Source organism: Trichomycterus rosablanca, chromosome 18 (genome assembly GCF_030014385.1).
Source record: "Trichomycterus rosablanca isolate fTriRos1 chromosome 18, fTriRos1.hap1, whole genome shotgun sequence".
NCBI lineage: Eukaryota > Metazoa > Chordata > Actinopteri > Siluriformes > Trichomycteridae > Trichomycterus > Trichomycterus rosablanca.
Window position 1 is genome coordinate 15,038,490 of NC_086005.1, and position 14,583 is coordinate 15,053,072.

Here is a 14,583-nt window from a genome sequence, read left to right on the forward strand (position 1 = left end):
ATGGGCGCGTCACTGCCAAGGACTACCGAACCATTCTGGAGGACCATGTGCATCCAATGGCGGTGCCGTGTATCAGGATGACAATGCACCAATACACACAGCAAGACTGGTGAAAGATTGGTTTGATGAACATGAAAGTGAAGTTGAACATCTCCCATGGCCTGCACAGTCACCAGATCTAAATATTATTGAGCCACTTTGGGGTGTTTTGGAGAAGCGAGTCAGGAAACGTTTTCCTCCACCAGCATCACATAGTGACCTGGCCACTATCCTGCAAGAAGAATGGCTTAAAATCCCCCTGACCACTGTGCAGGACTTGTATATGTCATTTCCAAGACGAATTGACGCTGTATTGGCCGTAAAAGGAGGCCCTACACCATACTAATAAATTATTGTGGTCTAAAACCAGGTGTTTCAGTTATTTTGTCCAACCCCTGTATATTGTCAGTAAATAGAGTCAGTACAATTCTGCCCTCCGCAGGCTAACCAAAGAGGACTAATGAATAACAGCATACATTGATTACCAGGAAAAATAATCAATAGTTGAAATACCAAGTCTCCACCTCAAATAAGTATTCTTTAACCAAACAGAAAATATTTATGACAATAAACATAGAACAATACAATTAGTGCAATATATATATATATATATATATATATATATATATATATATATATATATATATATATATATACAGTATATATAGGTTCACAGGTTTAGCCATAGTTGTTTGCGTTTGCGATTAAAGGTTCGTTTGGCCCCAGAAATGACGCGTGACCTCACACTTAACAAGCGAATACAGTAACGGTGTGCTTGCATTAAATGGGAAGTGGTTGTCGGGGATGGGGCGGGGGGTTTAGCATCGCACACTACAGTAGATCTGCCAGCCTAACCAACTCCTCATGTGGATGCATTCGACTCAACCTTTCATTCAGGGAACAAAACTGATACAAAGGGGGTTGTGCATGACGAAGCCTCCGAAGGGGGTACGGAGTTCTCTGTATGCATGTGTGGAAAGAGGGAGGGGCGAGACGGAGAACCAACACTGCCCTCCTCTCGGCCCTTTGTTAGCGCTTGGCTTTCGAGGCCGACCGAGTACGGCTCTTAAGTGGGCCACGGGGGAGCGTCTGAATGCGGGGAAGGTGCAGAGGTCCTTCGGGACAAGAGCGGAGGGGGCAGAGGAGCACAGGAGTAGCGGGCAGGTGTCTGTTTATGGCAAGTTTTCCACCATCAGGCCAGGCAGGGAGCAGGTGGCCTTTGTTTGGAGGCTTTATGTGGCATGACAAACAGAAGTCGGCCTGACCTGCAGAATTAAGTAATCCGAAGTTTCCTTCCTAAAAAGGTTGTAGACTGATTTTAGTGTAAAAACACCAAAACATGAGGTGGGTTCCAGTCGCATTTGTCCGTATTTTTTTTTTCATAGGATTCGCATATTAGAGCTCTGAGTATCAAAATACTTTAAGCAAGCAAGCTATACAAAACATAGCAAATGCTTTTTATTTATTTTTTTTATTTTTATTTTTTTATTTTTTTTTTATTTTTTTTTACTATAATCAGCCAATCATGTAGTTTGAATTACTTTCAATGCATCATGATGTTGGCACCAGAAGGCTGGTTTGAGTATATCAGAAACTACTGATCTTGGCTTAAGTGTATTAAAGAAATAGTACATGGCACACATCAAAAACATCAAGTGAGTGGCAGTTCTTCAGGCAAAATGCCTTGTTAAGTGAGACATTAAATAAGAATAGCCAGACTGGTTTTAGCTGACTACAGTAAGGTTACTGTACAATAGTAAACATCTCAAAACATAAAGGCTCAACCTTAAGGCTGATCTACAAAAGCAAAGACCTCTCTGAGGTATCTGAAGTCTGTTTCTCTGAGGAATATTGATTTCTGATGTCACCTTTAGATCATAAGATTTAACTTTGGCATACATTGCTGAAATGTATGGCCTTTGTCTGCCCACCCTCACATTTTAGGATGTTGGTGATGCAATGGAACTTGGTAGATTTTCTTTTGTTGACATGCATGGTGACCTTAATACCAGATGAGCATGAGTATTTCAGTTAGGAATGTGCATTCACTTTATGGAATGATTTCCAGCATGGCACTGCTCTGTGCCATCTCGACGCCATCTCGGACTGGTTCCATGAAAATAATTCAGGCTTTGCAGAACATTACTGGCCTTTCCCGTCACCGGCTTCACATCCTACAAAGCAGCTTTGGGACATGATAAACACTTGTAAGGTTGCACTCAAGTCAACATAGTCCTTGAAGTTGTTTGGTCTGTTTCCAACACTTCATGCTACATGTATTCATGCTACAAAGAATTGAGGCTATTCTGAGAGCTAAGAGGGTCCAACCCAGTAGGTCTGTGTAATAAACTGGTTATGTGTAGATGAAACTGCTGTTAGAAACAGGCCAGCTCCCTTATGTGTATGTTAACTTTTGACTGCTTGTATATGGAGTATGTTTGGGGATTCTGCATATACTTTTACTATATGGCCAAAATTATGTGGACACCTGAACAGAAGCTATTGGGCGTCCCATCCCAAATCCATGTACTTCTACGTCCAACAACTCTTCGTGGAAAACTGTCCACAATCTAAATTTGGGCTGATTCTGACAGCAGTATATGTAAGGTCAGATACTTATGATAGCCTGGCTTGCAATAGATGCTCCAATTCATCCTGACCATTACATTTACATTTGCAGCATTTAGCAGATGCTTTTATCCAAAGCGACTTTATTACTGAATACAATTCGAGCAATTGAGGGTTAAGAGCCTTGTTCAGTAGTGGGAATAGTGGGGCTTCAACTAGTAACTGTATGATTAGAAGTCCAATACCTTAACCACTGAGCTACCAGGAGGTTGGGCCTCTGCATGTTATTTCCCCCCCACATTGAACTGGTCAAACCATGTCTTTCTGGAACATGCTGGAACTGGAAAGGCATTGCCACAAGGTTTGAAGCATGTCTTTTTCTTTCCTGGCTGCTCCCATATGTGGGGGTCATCACAGAATAGAATAGAATGGCTTTTTTGTCATATACAGGTCCTTCTCAAAAAATTAGCATATTGTGATAAAGTTCATTATTTTCCATAATGTAATGATAAAAATTAAACTTTCATATATTTTAGATTCATTGCACACCAACTGAAATATTTCAGGTCTTTTATTGTTTTAATACTGATGATTTTGGCATACAGCTCATGAAAACCCAAAATTCCTATCTCAAAAAATTAGCATATCATGAAAAGGTTCTCTAAACGAGCTATTAACCTAATCATCTGAATCAACGAATTAACTCTAAACACCTGCAAAAGATTCCTGAGGCTTTTAAAAACTCCCAGCCTGGTTCATTACTCAAAACTGCATTCATGGGTAAGACTGCCGACCTGACTGCTGTCCAGAAGGCCATCATTGACACCCTCAAGCAAGAGGGTAAGACACAGAAAGAAATTTCTGAACGAATAGGCTGTTCCCAGAGTGCTGTATCAAGGCACCTCAGTGGGAAGTCTGTGGGAAGGAAAAAGTGTGGCAGAAAACGCTGCACAACGAGAAGAGGTGACCGGACCCTGAGGAAGATTGTGGAGAAGGGCCGATTCCAGACCTTGGGGGACCTGCGGAAGCAGTGGACTGAGTCTGGAGTAGAAACATCCAGAGCCACCGTGCACAGGCGTGTGCAGGAAATGGGCTACAGGTGCCGCATTCCCCAGGTCAAGCCACTTTTGAACCAGAAACAGCGGCAGAAGCGCCTGACCTGGGCTACAGAGAAGCAGCACTGGACTGTTGCTCAGTGGTCCAAAGTACTGTTTTTGGAAATCAAGGTGCCAGAGTCTGGAGGAAGACTGGGGAGAAGGAAATGCCAAAATGCCTGAAGTCCAGTGTCAAGTACCCACAGTCAGTGATGGTCTGGGGTGCCATGTCAGCTGCTGGTGTTGGTCCACTGTGTTTTATCAAGGGCAGGGTCAATGCAGCTAGCTATCAGGAGATTTTGGAGCACTTCATGCTTCCATCTGCTGAAAAGCTTTATGGAGATGAAGATTTCATTTTTCAGCACGACCTGGCACCTGCTCACAGTGCCAAAACCACTAATGAATGGTTTACTGACCATGGTATTACTGTGCTCAATTGGCCTGCCAACTCTCCTGACCTGAACCCCATAGAGAATCTGTGGGATATTGTGAAGAGAAAGTTGAGAGACACAAGACCCAACACTCTGGATGAGCTTAAGGCCGCTATCGAAGCATCCTGGTCCTCCATAACACCTCAGCAGTGCCACAGGCTGATTGCCTCCATGCCACGCCGCATTGAAGCAGTCATTTCTGCAAAAGGATTCCCGACCAAGTATTGAGTGCATAACTGAACATAATTATTTGAAGGTTGACTTTTTTTGTATTAAAAACACTTTTCTTTTATTGGTCGGATGAAATATGCTAATTTTTTGAGATAGGAATTTTGGGTTTTCATGAGCTGTATGCCAAAATCATCAGTATTAAAACAATAAAAGACCTGAAATATTTCAGTTGGTGTGCAATGAATCTAAAATATATGAAAGTTTAATTTTTATCATTACATTATGGAAAATAATGAACTTCATCACAATATGCTAATTTTTTGAGAAGGACCTGTATATACATATACACGTGTACAGTACAATCTAATTCTTTCTTTGCATATCTCAGCTTGTTTGGAAGCTGAGGTCAGAGCGCAGGGTCAGCCATAGTACAGTGCCCCTGGAGCTGAGAGGGTTAAGGGCCTTGCTCAAGGGCCCAACAGTGGCTGCATGGCAGAGCATTAACCTTTCAATTGATAGCCCAAAGCTCTACCCACTAGGCTACCACTGTCCAGAAGATCATTCTGGTTTGCATGTCTGATTTTTCTGCTGGCACAGTTTTAATGCCGGATGTCCTTCCTTATGCAAACCTCCTTATTTCATCTGGGCGTGGGACCTGCACTGAGAGCACACTGACAAGTGCACCTACCAATGGCTTGGCTCTTCCCCAACTGCCACATCTCCTCCCTAAACTCCATTTATCAGGCATAGCCAATCACGTCTATGTAGACTGGTAATAAGAGTTAGTGGGCGAGTATATTTTACCGTTGTACTACATGAGCACCATGTTTAAAGCATGTAACTAATTTTATATAATGATTTTAATACCTGTTTGCAATGCTTGCTGCTGGAAGACCTGAACTTGCTTATAAGCAGGCCTGACACTGTATTGTATTTTAATATATTTAATTTTCAGGTAGAATGATGGACCTCGTCCTAACTAAACTTTGCTCAGTGTGTGTAAAACGAAAAATAAAAGCTATAAAAAGTACACTGTGCTTACACAGTATCCAAACATTTCCTGTATTAATGACCATTTAAAATTTCTTCCAATTACAAAAAAAACACAAATATATTTATATACTCAGATCAACCATAACATTAAAACCACCTCCTTGTTTCTACACTCACTGTCCATTTTATCAGCTCCACTTACCATATACAAGCACTTTGTAGTTCTACAATTACTGACTGTAGTCCATCTGTTTCTCTGCATGCTTTGTTAGCCCCCTTTCATGCTGTTCTTCAATGGTCAGGACTCTCCCAGCACCACTACACAGTCGGTATTATTTGGGTGGTGGGTCATTCTCAGCACTGCAGTGACACTGACATGGTGGTGGTGTGTTAGTGTGTGTTGTGCTGGTATGACTGGATCAGACACAGCAGCGTTGCTGGAGGTTTTAAACACCTCACTGTCTCTGCTGGACTGCAATAAGTCCACCAACCAAAAATATCCAGCCAACAGCGCCCTGTAGGCAGTGTCCTAGAAGATGACCAACTCAAACGGCAGCAATAGATGAGAGATCGTCTCTGACTTGACATTTACAAGGTGGACCAACTAGGTAGGAGTGACTAATAGAATGGACAGTGAGTGGACACGGTATTTAAAAACTCCAGCAGTGCTGCTGAGTCTGATCCACTCATACCAGCACAACACATACTAACACATGACAACCATGTCGGTGTCACTGCAGTGCTGAGAATGATCCACCACCTAAATAATACCTGCTCTGTAGTGGTCCTGGGAGAGTCCTGACTATTGAAGAACAGTATGAAAGGGGGCTAACGAAGCATGCAGAGAAACTTATGGACTACAGTCAGTAATTGTAGAACTACAAAGTGCTCCTATATGGTAAGTGGAGCTGATAAAATGGACAGTGAGTGAAGAAACAAGTAGGTGGTATATATGTGTATGTATATATATATATAAACCAGATAAATGCACAACCACCTGTATCCTTCAGGTAAACAATGAGTTGGAGGTGAGGAGGGGGGAGGAAGGGGTTGCCATGCATTCAGCCACAAGGGAGAGTCTCTCGGCTGTCAGGAGTACAGCGCGGGTATAATTAGCCAGGAGAGACCTCGGGTGTAATAAAGCTTTCCAGCCTCATCCTGGGTTTATTTAGCCTGAACCTGAAGCTCTTGATGACACTGGAAGGGCTTAGTCATCTCGTACTCTCTCACTCCGTGTTGCTCTCGCTCTGCTCTGCGCACCTGTCCTATTTGCATTGGTGTGGCAGCTCCCTCACCGTCTTCACGTGTCGTAAACACAAACACTTTTCTACGGCGGATCACGATGCAGCTCGCTTCCCCTCCCTAGCTCCGTAGGCCGATCGATGAATCACGGACGTGGTAATAAACGCTTAGGCTAGATTCGTAATCTCGCCCAGCCTGAAGCCGTTTCCTACGAGAAGCGTGAGACCCAGGCTCAAAAATGCTTAATTATTAACCGCCTTTATTGCTCCGGACACAGAGAAGGCTCCATTCAACGTGGCTGTGCATTTAGAACGTGTAAAGAAGCCTGCGTCAGTTCACGCAGACAATGCAAGCACAGCTGCGACGTGTGATCAAAAAGCTGGAATTCAATCAGCTCTCTAAACATGATGTTTACATTTTCCTCGCATCAGGGGAGTCCAGTATGTTTAATCAGATGCACCAGTGCTGGACAAATTAAGGGAAAAATGAATAAATAATTTGAGTAAGTGTAGGATCTTCCAGACGGGTATACTTTAAGATACAATTAACCAGTTAACATCAAGGGTCAGCAATACCCCTCCCCCAATTAGTGTTAATTACTGTTTGCATGGCTTAGGTGTGATCCAAATAAGTAATTAGTCTTTCTTGCCCATCACTTGACAATCTGTGCGGCAAAATGTTTGTCTCCATTGTTTTAAAAATGCCCCCAATCCACAGCACACAATTGGATTTGAGGGTATTATAGGTATTAAAATGAGAATGATATTGTGATCTTTACATTTACCCAGTCTTAAGTAATTCAAAAACCTATAGAGGTGTGGATTACCAGTATCATCTAAACATCAACTGAGTAAATATATCTTGGTAAACAGCATTAAGAACACTACTTCCAAAAGTATTCTGGCACCCCATAATTATTTAGGTCTGTTGTTTTGGCTACACCTATTGCTCAGGGGTGTATGACTGATCCTGGATAACCAGCTGTCCTTCTCTCCTTATATAGCCAACATGACAAGATCGTGCCGGTTCCTCCTGTACAACATCAGGAAGATTCGACCATTTCTCTCCAGGGAAGCTACCCAGATTCTGGTCCAATCACTTGTAATCTCACGGTTGGACTACTGCAACTCCCTCCTGGCAGGAGCTCCCATGTCCACTATTAAACCCTTGGTTTTTAACCAGCCCAAACACTGTCACGTCACCCCACTGCTGCGTTCTCTGCACTGGCTTCCTGTAGCTGCACGCATTCAGTTTAAAACACTGATGCTCGCCTACAAAGCCAAAAATGGACCAGCCCCAAGCTACCTTCGTGGTCTAATCAAACCCCGCTCTGTACCACGCAACCTCCGAGCCACTAGTCTCGCTCGACTTGATCCTCCACCCAGGACTAAAGGAAGACAAGCATCAAGGCTCTTCTCTGTACTGGCACCCAAGTGGTGGAACGAACTTCCTCTGTCTGTCCGAACATCTGAGTCTCTTGCTGTCTTTAAAAAAAGATTAAAAACCCACCTTTTTACTAAGCACTTCAGCTGACTTGTACTTATTTTACTAACACTTTTCTTCCATTTAAAAAACAAAAAAACAAAAAAAAACTTTGGTTCTACAAGGTTTCAGCAGATTTGTGTTCTTTGACTGTTTACTAATACTTGAGAAATGAAATGTTTACTATGGAAGCACTTCTGTAAGTCGCTCTGGATAAGAGCGTCTGCTAAATGCAGAAAATGTAAATGTAAAATGATCATTTTAGTCAAAGGCAAAGGTTTTTTTCCCCTCCCCCTAGCTAACCTGGCCAGGTCAGAATCGCTGCTGAGATTTGAGCTTAAACACACTCCGTGGTGAGCTAATGTATTAAACCGTTCGTGGCTCAGTGTGTAGCACTGTTGCCTCACAGCAAGGTCCTGGGTTTGATCCCCAGATGGGGCGGTCCGGGTCCTTTCTGTGTGGAGTCTGCACGTTCTCCCCGTGTCTGCGTGGATTTCCTCCGGGAGCTCCGGTTTCTTCCCACAGTCTAAAGACATGCAAGTGAGGTAAATTGGAGATACAAAATTGCCCATGACTGTGTTTGCCTTAAAACTTGTGAACCGATGAATGTTGTCTAACCAATAACTACCAGTCAGCTCGGTCATGCAGCCACTGTTGGGACCTTGATCAAGGCCTTTAATTCTCTCAGCTGTAGGGGTGCCATACAATGGCTGACCCTGCGCTCTGACCCCAGCTTTCTGGGATAATGAACTGCGATAAGCAAGTCGCTCTGGATAAGAGCGTCTGCGAAATGCCGAACATGTAAATACGCGGAAAAAGAATTCCATTGTACTGTGTATGTATAAATGACAAATAAAAGCATTCTATTCAATTCTTTTCTAAAAAAAAAAGCTTAATTACCTTGCAGTTCTATTGGTACTTCATAGACTTGTAATAATTGACTGGGTATCTTCACAGACATTATTGGCTGTGTTTTATCTTTTGATGAGGGGGGCTCATAGCCCTGTGATGTATTGGTGTCTTGTCCAGGGTATTTCTGTCTTGCAGTTGATAAAAAAATTAACTAAAAAAAAATGAAAGGCTTGTTATTGAGTACTGAGTCAGGGTTGCTACTACAGTGGATTAGCACAGCTGGAGCAGGTGTTTTTGAGTCTTCAGGCTTGAGCAGATGGACGAGGACAGATAAGCCCTCTCTCTCTCTCTCACTGCTATTTCTCCTCCGTCCTCCGTTTACACTGCGTTTGTGCGTCAGTGCGTTTAGGCTGCGGCTTCAATCAGGAGATAAACGAGGCATGGGCAAAGAAGGTAATTTTTAATCATTACCTTTGCCTAATTTGATTTTAGCTGCAAGTTCTTGGTGGGCTTTTTCTCCCCTAAATTAGGGATAAAATGCTTTAATGAGTCGCAATAGCAGATCATTAACAGAACGAGCACGGAGCCCTCACATGCTTCTGCAAGATGATTTAACTAGGTAGTTCTTATGAATTGGACTCGTAAGAGCGTATTTTTATTGCGCATAGCGGCAGTGAATTAAGAGAGGTAGTGCATTATGCAAATAAAAGCCCCGCTTGAATAAACGAGATGCTCAGAGCAGCATCGAGTCAAATGTTCTGCTGCATTTCCAGCATTGACACTCGTTCATATAGGAAATGGTAAAAAGCTTCTTGTATTAATTCATTTCATTCTGTAAATATTAGAGATGCACGAGTACCGATACTGGTATCGGGTATTTGCCCGATACCGCGCTCATTAACTTGTACTCGCAAACGAGGCTCCGATACTAAACATTCGATACCGTGTGCCTAGTGCACGTTGCTGCGTTATGCCTGGTTCACACTACACTGATTTTCGCTCTGCGACTGGTCGGCGCTAGATTTGCCGGCTCGGGAGCAACTCGGCGTTCGCTCTGCGATCAAAACTTGGCTCTCGATCGCTAAGTGTGAACTATCCAACAACTTGATCCAACTGGCTCATCGAGTTTTCTAGCATGTCAGATATCTGATCCAATAGGTATTGGTATCGGTATCGGCAAGTACAAAAATGTACTTGTACTTGTACTCGGTTGGGAAAAAATGGTATTGATGCATCCCTAGTAATTATATTATACTGTATTCGTTTAAGTTACACGGTGTTTCGCTCTGCAAAGTCTTGAAACTGATGCTTTCATGCATATTTTAATTGAAGTTACATTTGTACATAATACAATTGTTTTATTTTGGTCACTCCTGTATGTTTGGGAATTGCCACAGTGCATTATTCTGGTCTGCATACATGATTTGAGCTCAAATTTCTCCTTATTTTATCCAAACCTGGGACCGGCACTGAGCATTGCAGTTTTTCCCCAATTTTCCTCCCAATTTAGTCATATCTAGTTACTCAAATGCTTTCTCTTATGCTCTAGACCTCCACTCCTGACCAAGGAGAGCTGTAATTAACACACACCCCCTAAAACACGTGCAGTAGCTGAGCGCTTCTTTTTCACCTGCATGAGGCAGGTTCATATAGAGATCTGTATGGCGCACGGAGAGTCACACAGGGATCTCCATTATCCCCTGCCTTTGTGCAGGCAGCCAGCAGGGGCCACAATTGCTGCGGTTATAAGGAATCCCCTCTGCCAATCCCAATCATTGTGTGTATAGTTGCCTGGTTTGCCAAGAGCAGAGCTGAGATTCAAACTTGAGTTTAAGATATCAGCACTGGTGTGCTAACCTGTTGCCAGATTGTGTTACTTTAAGTATTTTAGTAAGTACTGGGGTCCGAGGTAGGGATGCAGATTTTGCCAATTTCTTTTAATTATTAACGATTAGTCCACTGCTAACTAATAACCGCCAAACAGTTCAGCATCCAGAACGTCAACTTGGAAGAACAGTTCATTACAGCTAACTGAACATGCTAATAACTGATAGAGTTGCAGCCAATTTGTTCAAGGTTTTCCTGAGAACGTTAGTCCCGTTAGTATAAGATGACAAGCAGACACAGCCACGTATCTTGTAAATGCAGCCTAATAGTATAGTCGTTTAAGCTCTAAATGACGTATGAAGAAGTCGTTCTGTTCGAATTAGAAGTGCACCGCCGGTGGGTAGCACTGTTGCCTTACAGCAAGAAGGACCTGGGTTTGATTCCCTTGTGGAGCGGTCCAGGTCTTTTTTGTGTGTTTCCTCTGGGAGCTTCGGTTTCCTCCCACAGTCCAAAGACATGCAAGTTACAAAATCCAAAATTGTTGACTGTCTTTGACATTAAAGACTTGAACTGATGATCTTGTGTAACCAGTAACTACTGTTCCTGTCATTAATGTAACCAAGTGTAAAACATGACGTTAAAATCCTAATAAATGGCCGCTCAGGTGGCGCAGCGGTAAAACACACACTGGAACCAGAGCTTGGGATCTCGAATACATTGCCGGCTAGGCTGAGCAGCCCCATGAACAACGATTGGCCTGTTCTCCCTCTCTCATGACTGGTGCAATTACGACCTCTGCTGGCTGATTGATGGTGCCTGCACAGAGATGAGAAAAGAGTGCTGTCAGGTTGTGTGTCTCCGTACACAACGCTGAGCTGCACTGCACTCGTCAAAGTGTAGGTGATGAGATGCATACGGCATGCTGCCCACGTGTCGGAGGGGGCGTGGGTTAGCTTCGTTCTCCTCAATCAGAGCAGGGATCGGCATTGGTGGAGAAGGAAGCATGATGCAATCGGGCAATTGGACACGCTAAAAGGGAGAAAAAGGGGAGAAAATACATAAACAAAAAAAAACAATCAATCCTAATAAATAAATAAAAAGTGCAGCACTCTTTGTCTACATAAATTTTAACACACTGAGGGTGGGTAAGGGCGGGTCTGTAGCTTCACTCTCGGATCAAATCAAGAGTCAGGTATGTGTAAAGAATATAAATGATTGATTCACCTGCCACAGTTAGTCGAACAATGACTTATGTGCTGGCTGTTGGTTAACCGGTTGATCGTAATCATTCTTAGCCTGAGGCTTTTGAGACACAAGAGTCTCTAGTTTTCGCACACTATGGTGCTGGGGGTGAAACATCCAGTAAGCAGCAGTTCTGCAGTTAAAACCGCTCTGTTAATTAGAGCATGTGTGGATGTGGGATGACCTGACTGGTTGCCATTGCCATGGGTTTAGAGCAGTGGCGGCTGCTGGTCTTTCAAAGAGGGGAAGCTCATTGTCGGCTTACATCATAAAATTTGTCAATTTATTTATACATAAATTCTGCCCTCCGTTCCTTTTCAAGAAAATGGCCTGTGATCCTATCGTACCAAGTAGGCGTCTTTTCCAGGGACTTGACCAGTGTCCTGAAACAAATACTATGAGTGTGTTTTATTTACACAATGAACAATGGAAATGGTCAAGTAATTTCACCAAGCAAATACCAAGAAATGGGTTTGCAGTTTGTCTTTCGACTTCACTCGCGATGGGACTGAAGCTCCCAGTGATTAAGTGACGGTGTAGATCTCAGAATAGCTGTCAATCAAAACGGGATTCAGCCTTTTGACTGATCCTCCAATCATCTTGCAGAAGCTCCGCGTCCAGACCCGCCCACAGCTCCATTCACCCCCAGAGACGCTCAGCGTCCGGGGGCGGGACAAAATCGTGGCATTTATCCAATGACCGGCGAGTGAAAAAAAACGTTCCATTGAAGTGAATAGACGCTCAGCTTCTACGGGCAAATGCATTGATGCTACGGGAGTTAACATAATCGAGTCAGTCGATTTGTGATAAGTAGCTGATTCTGAACGAACTCGTCTTCGAGATGAACGTGTTCTAACGCATTTGTAGTCAATGAAATGTTAACACGACTGTACACATTTGACCATTTAATTTTTGACATTTTAGGGGAAGCTGAGCTTCCCTTGCAGTCTTAGAGAAATCGCCACTGGTTTAGAGGCTGTTGTGGAAGTAGGAAACTCCTGCTTCAGCCTCAGAACCTTGATCACACAAACCAGTAACAAATCTTAGTATTTTTCTTTTAGTTAGATGAATCAAATATTGAGTCAAATGACATTTTTTAACATCTCCAGACTTTGAGCTTTTTTTTTTTTAAACTAGAACATTTGTACAAAACTGTGTAGGAATAATCACAGTTGTTTAGGCTTGCCGCTTAGCAAGTGCATTCCGATGGCTTAGATACGCGCAATATGCACTTAGTCTTGCAATAAACAAAGCTCAAAATGCTTCACTATGTACGCCAGATAAATTTAAACACGTACCTGGGTTTATACACACTGAGGGTGAGTGAGGGCGAGTCTGAAGCTTCACTCTCGGATCAAATAAAGTAATAACAATGACTTATGTGTTGTGTGTTGGTTAACCAGTTGATCCTTAGCCTGAGGCTTTTGAGACACAAGAGTTTCTAGTGTTTACACACAATGTTGCTGGGGGTAAAACATCCAGTAAGCAGCAGTTCTGCAGGTGAAACTGCCTTGTTAATTATAGCATGTGTGGATTTGGGATGGCCTGACTGGTTTCCATTGCTATGGGCTTAGAGACTGTTGTGGAAATAAACCTCTGCTTCAGCCTCAGAACCTTAAAGCTTGATCAATCACTCAAACCAAGAACAAATCTTAATGATGTCATGTCATATTTCTGTCTCTTTTAAAGGCGCCATGCAAACCCCAGAGGCAGGCGCTGACTCCTCATCCACAGTGCCCCTTCAGACCAGCGTGCCTGTGCAGCCTGCTGTCAACACCCAGCAGGTGCCCTCTCAGGTGCCCGTCCAGCAACAGGTGAGGCTGTATATTGTCCCAACGCTTGAAAATGATGCTGCTAATCCAAGCCAAGTATATTCTGGTGATTTATTGTTGTATATAAATGTTTCTTTGTTCTAACAGGCACAGACTGTTCAACAGGTCCAGCATGTGTACCCACAACAGGTTCAGTACGTGGAGGAGAACAGCGGCGTCTATACCAACGGAAACATGTGAGTTCTGAATGATTTGACCTGCAGTGTTATATGCCTACTAATGATATTTTAATTTCCAGTTTAGAGTAAACCCTTTAGAGACCTCAATAGATAGCCGAGAATCGATAGCACACACAGTAACTTCAGACTCGACTCGGACTCGTTTCAAATGACGTTGACTCGAAAAAATGACTCGTATACAACAAGTGTTCGTAGTGTCAGCATGTGTTAACATTAGTTACATCTGACAATTTTTATGTATATATATATATATATATATATATACATATACATATACATATACATATACAGTGTATCACAAAAGTGAGTACACCCCTCACATTTCTGCAGATATTTCAGTATATCTTTTCATGGGACAACACTGACAAAATGACACTTTGACACAATGAAAAGTAGTCTGTGTGCAGCTTATATAACAGTGTAAATTTATTCTTCCCTCAAAATAACTCAATATACAGCCATTAATGTCTAAACCACCGGCAACAAAAGTGAGTACACCCCTTAGTGAAAGTTCCTGAAGTGTCAATATTTTGTGTGGCCACCATTATTTCCCAGAACTGCCTTAACTCTCCTGGGCATGGAGTTTACCAGAGCTTCACAGGTTGCCACTGGAATGCTTTTCCACTCCTCC

At 42.9% G+C, this 14,583-nt stretch overlaps 1 protein-coding gene across 3 annotated transcripts in view; it reads left to right on the top strand.

The window, feature by feature from the left end:
- rfx3 (regulatory factor X, 3 (influences HLA class II expression)) overlaps nt 1–14,583 on the top strand; it is a 70,311-nt gene that overhangs the window by 20,556 nt on the left and 35,172 nt on the right. For all 3 annotated transcript variants that reach the window (XM_063013932.1, XM_063013935.1, XM_063013934.1), the window contains exons 2-3: nt 13,631–13,755; nt 13,861–13,949. In XM_063013932.1, the coding sequence (XP_062870002.1) occupies nt 13,636–13,755; nt 13,861–13,949 (209 nt within the window). In that variant the 5' untranslated portion in view covers nt 13,631–13,635. The remainder of the gene's footprint in view (nt 1–13,630; nt 13,756–13,860; nt 13,950–14,583) is intronic.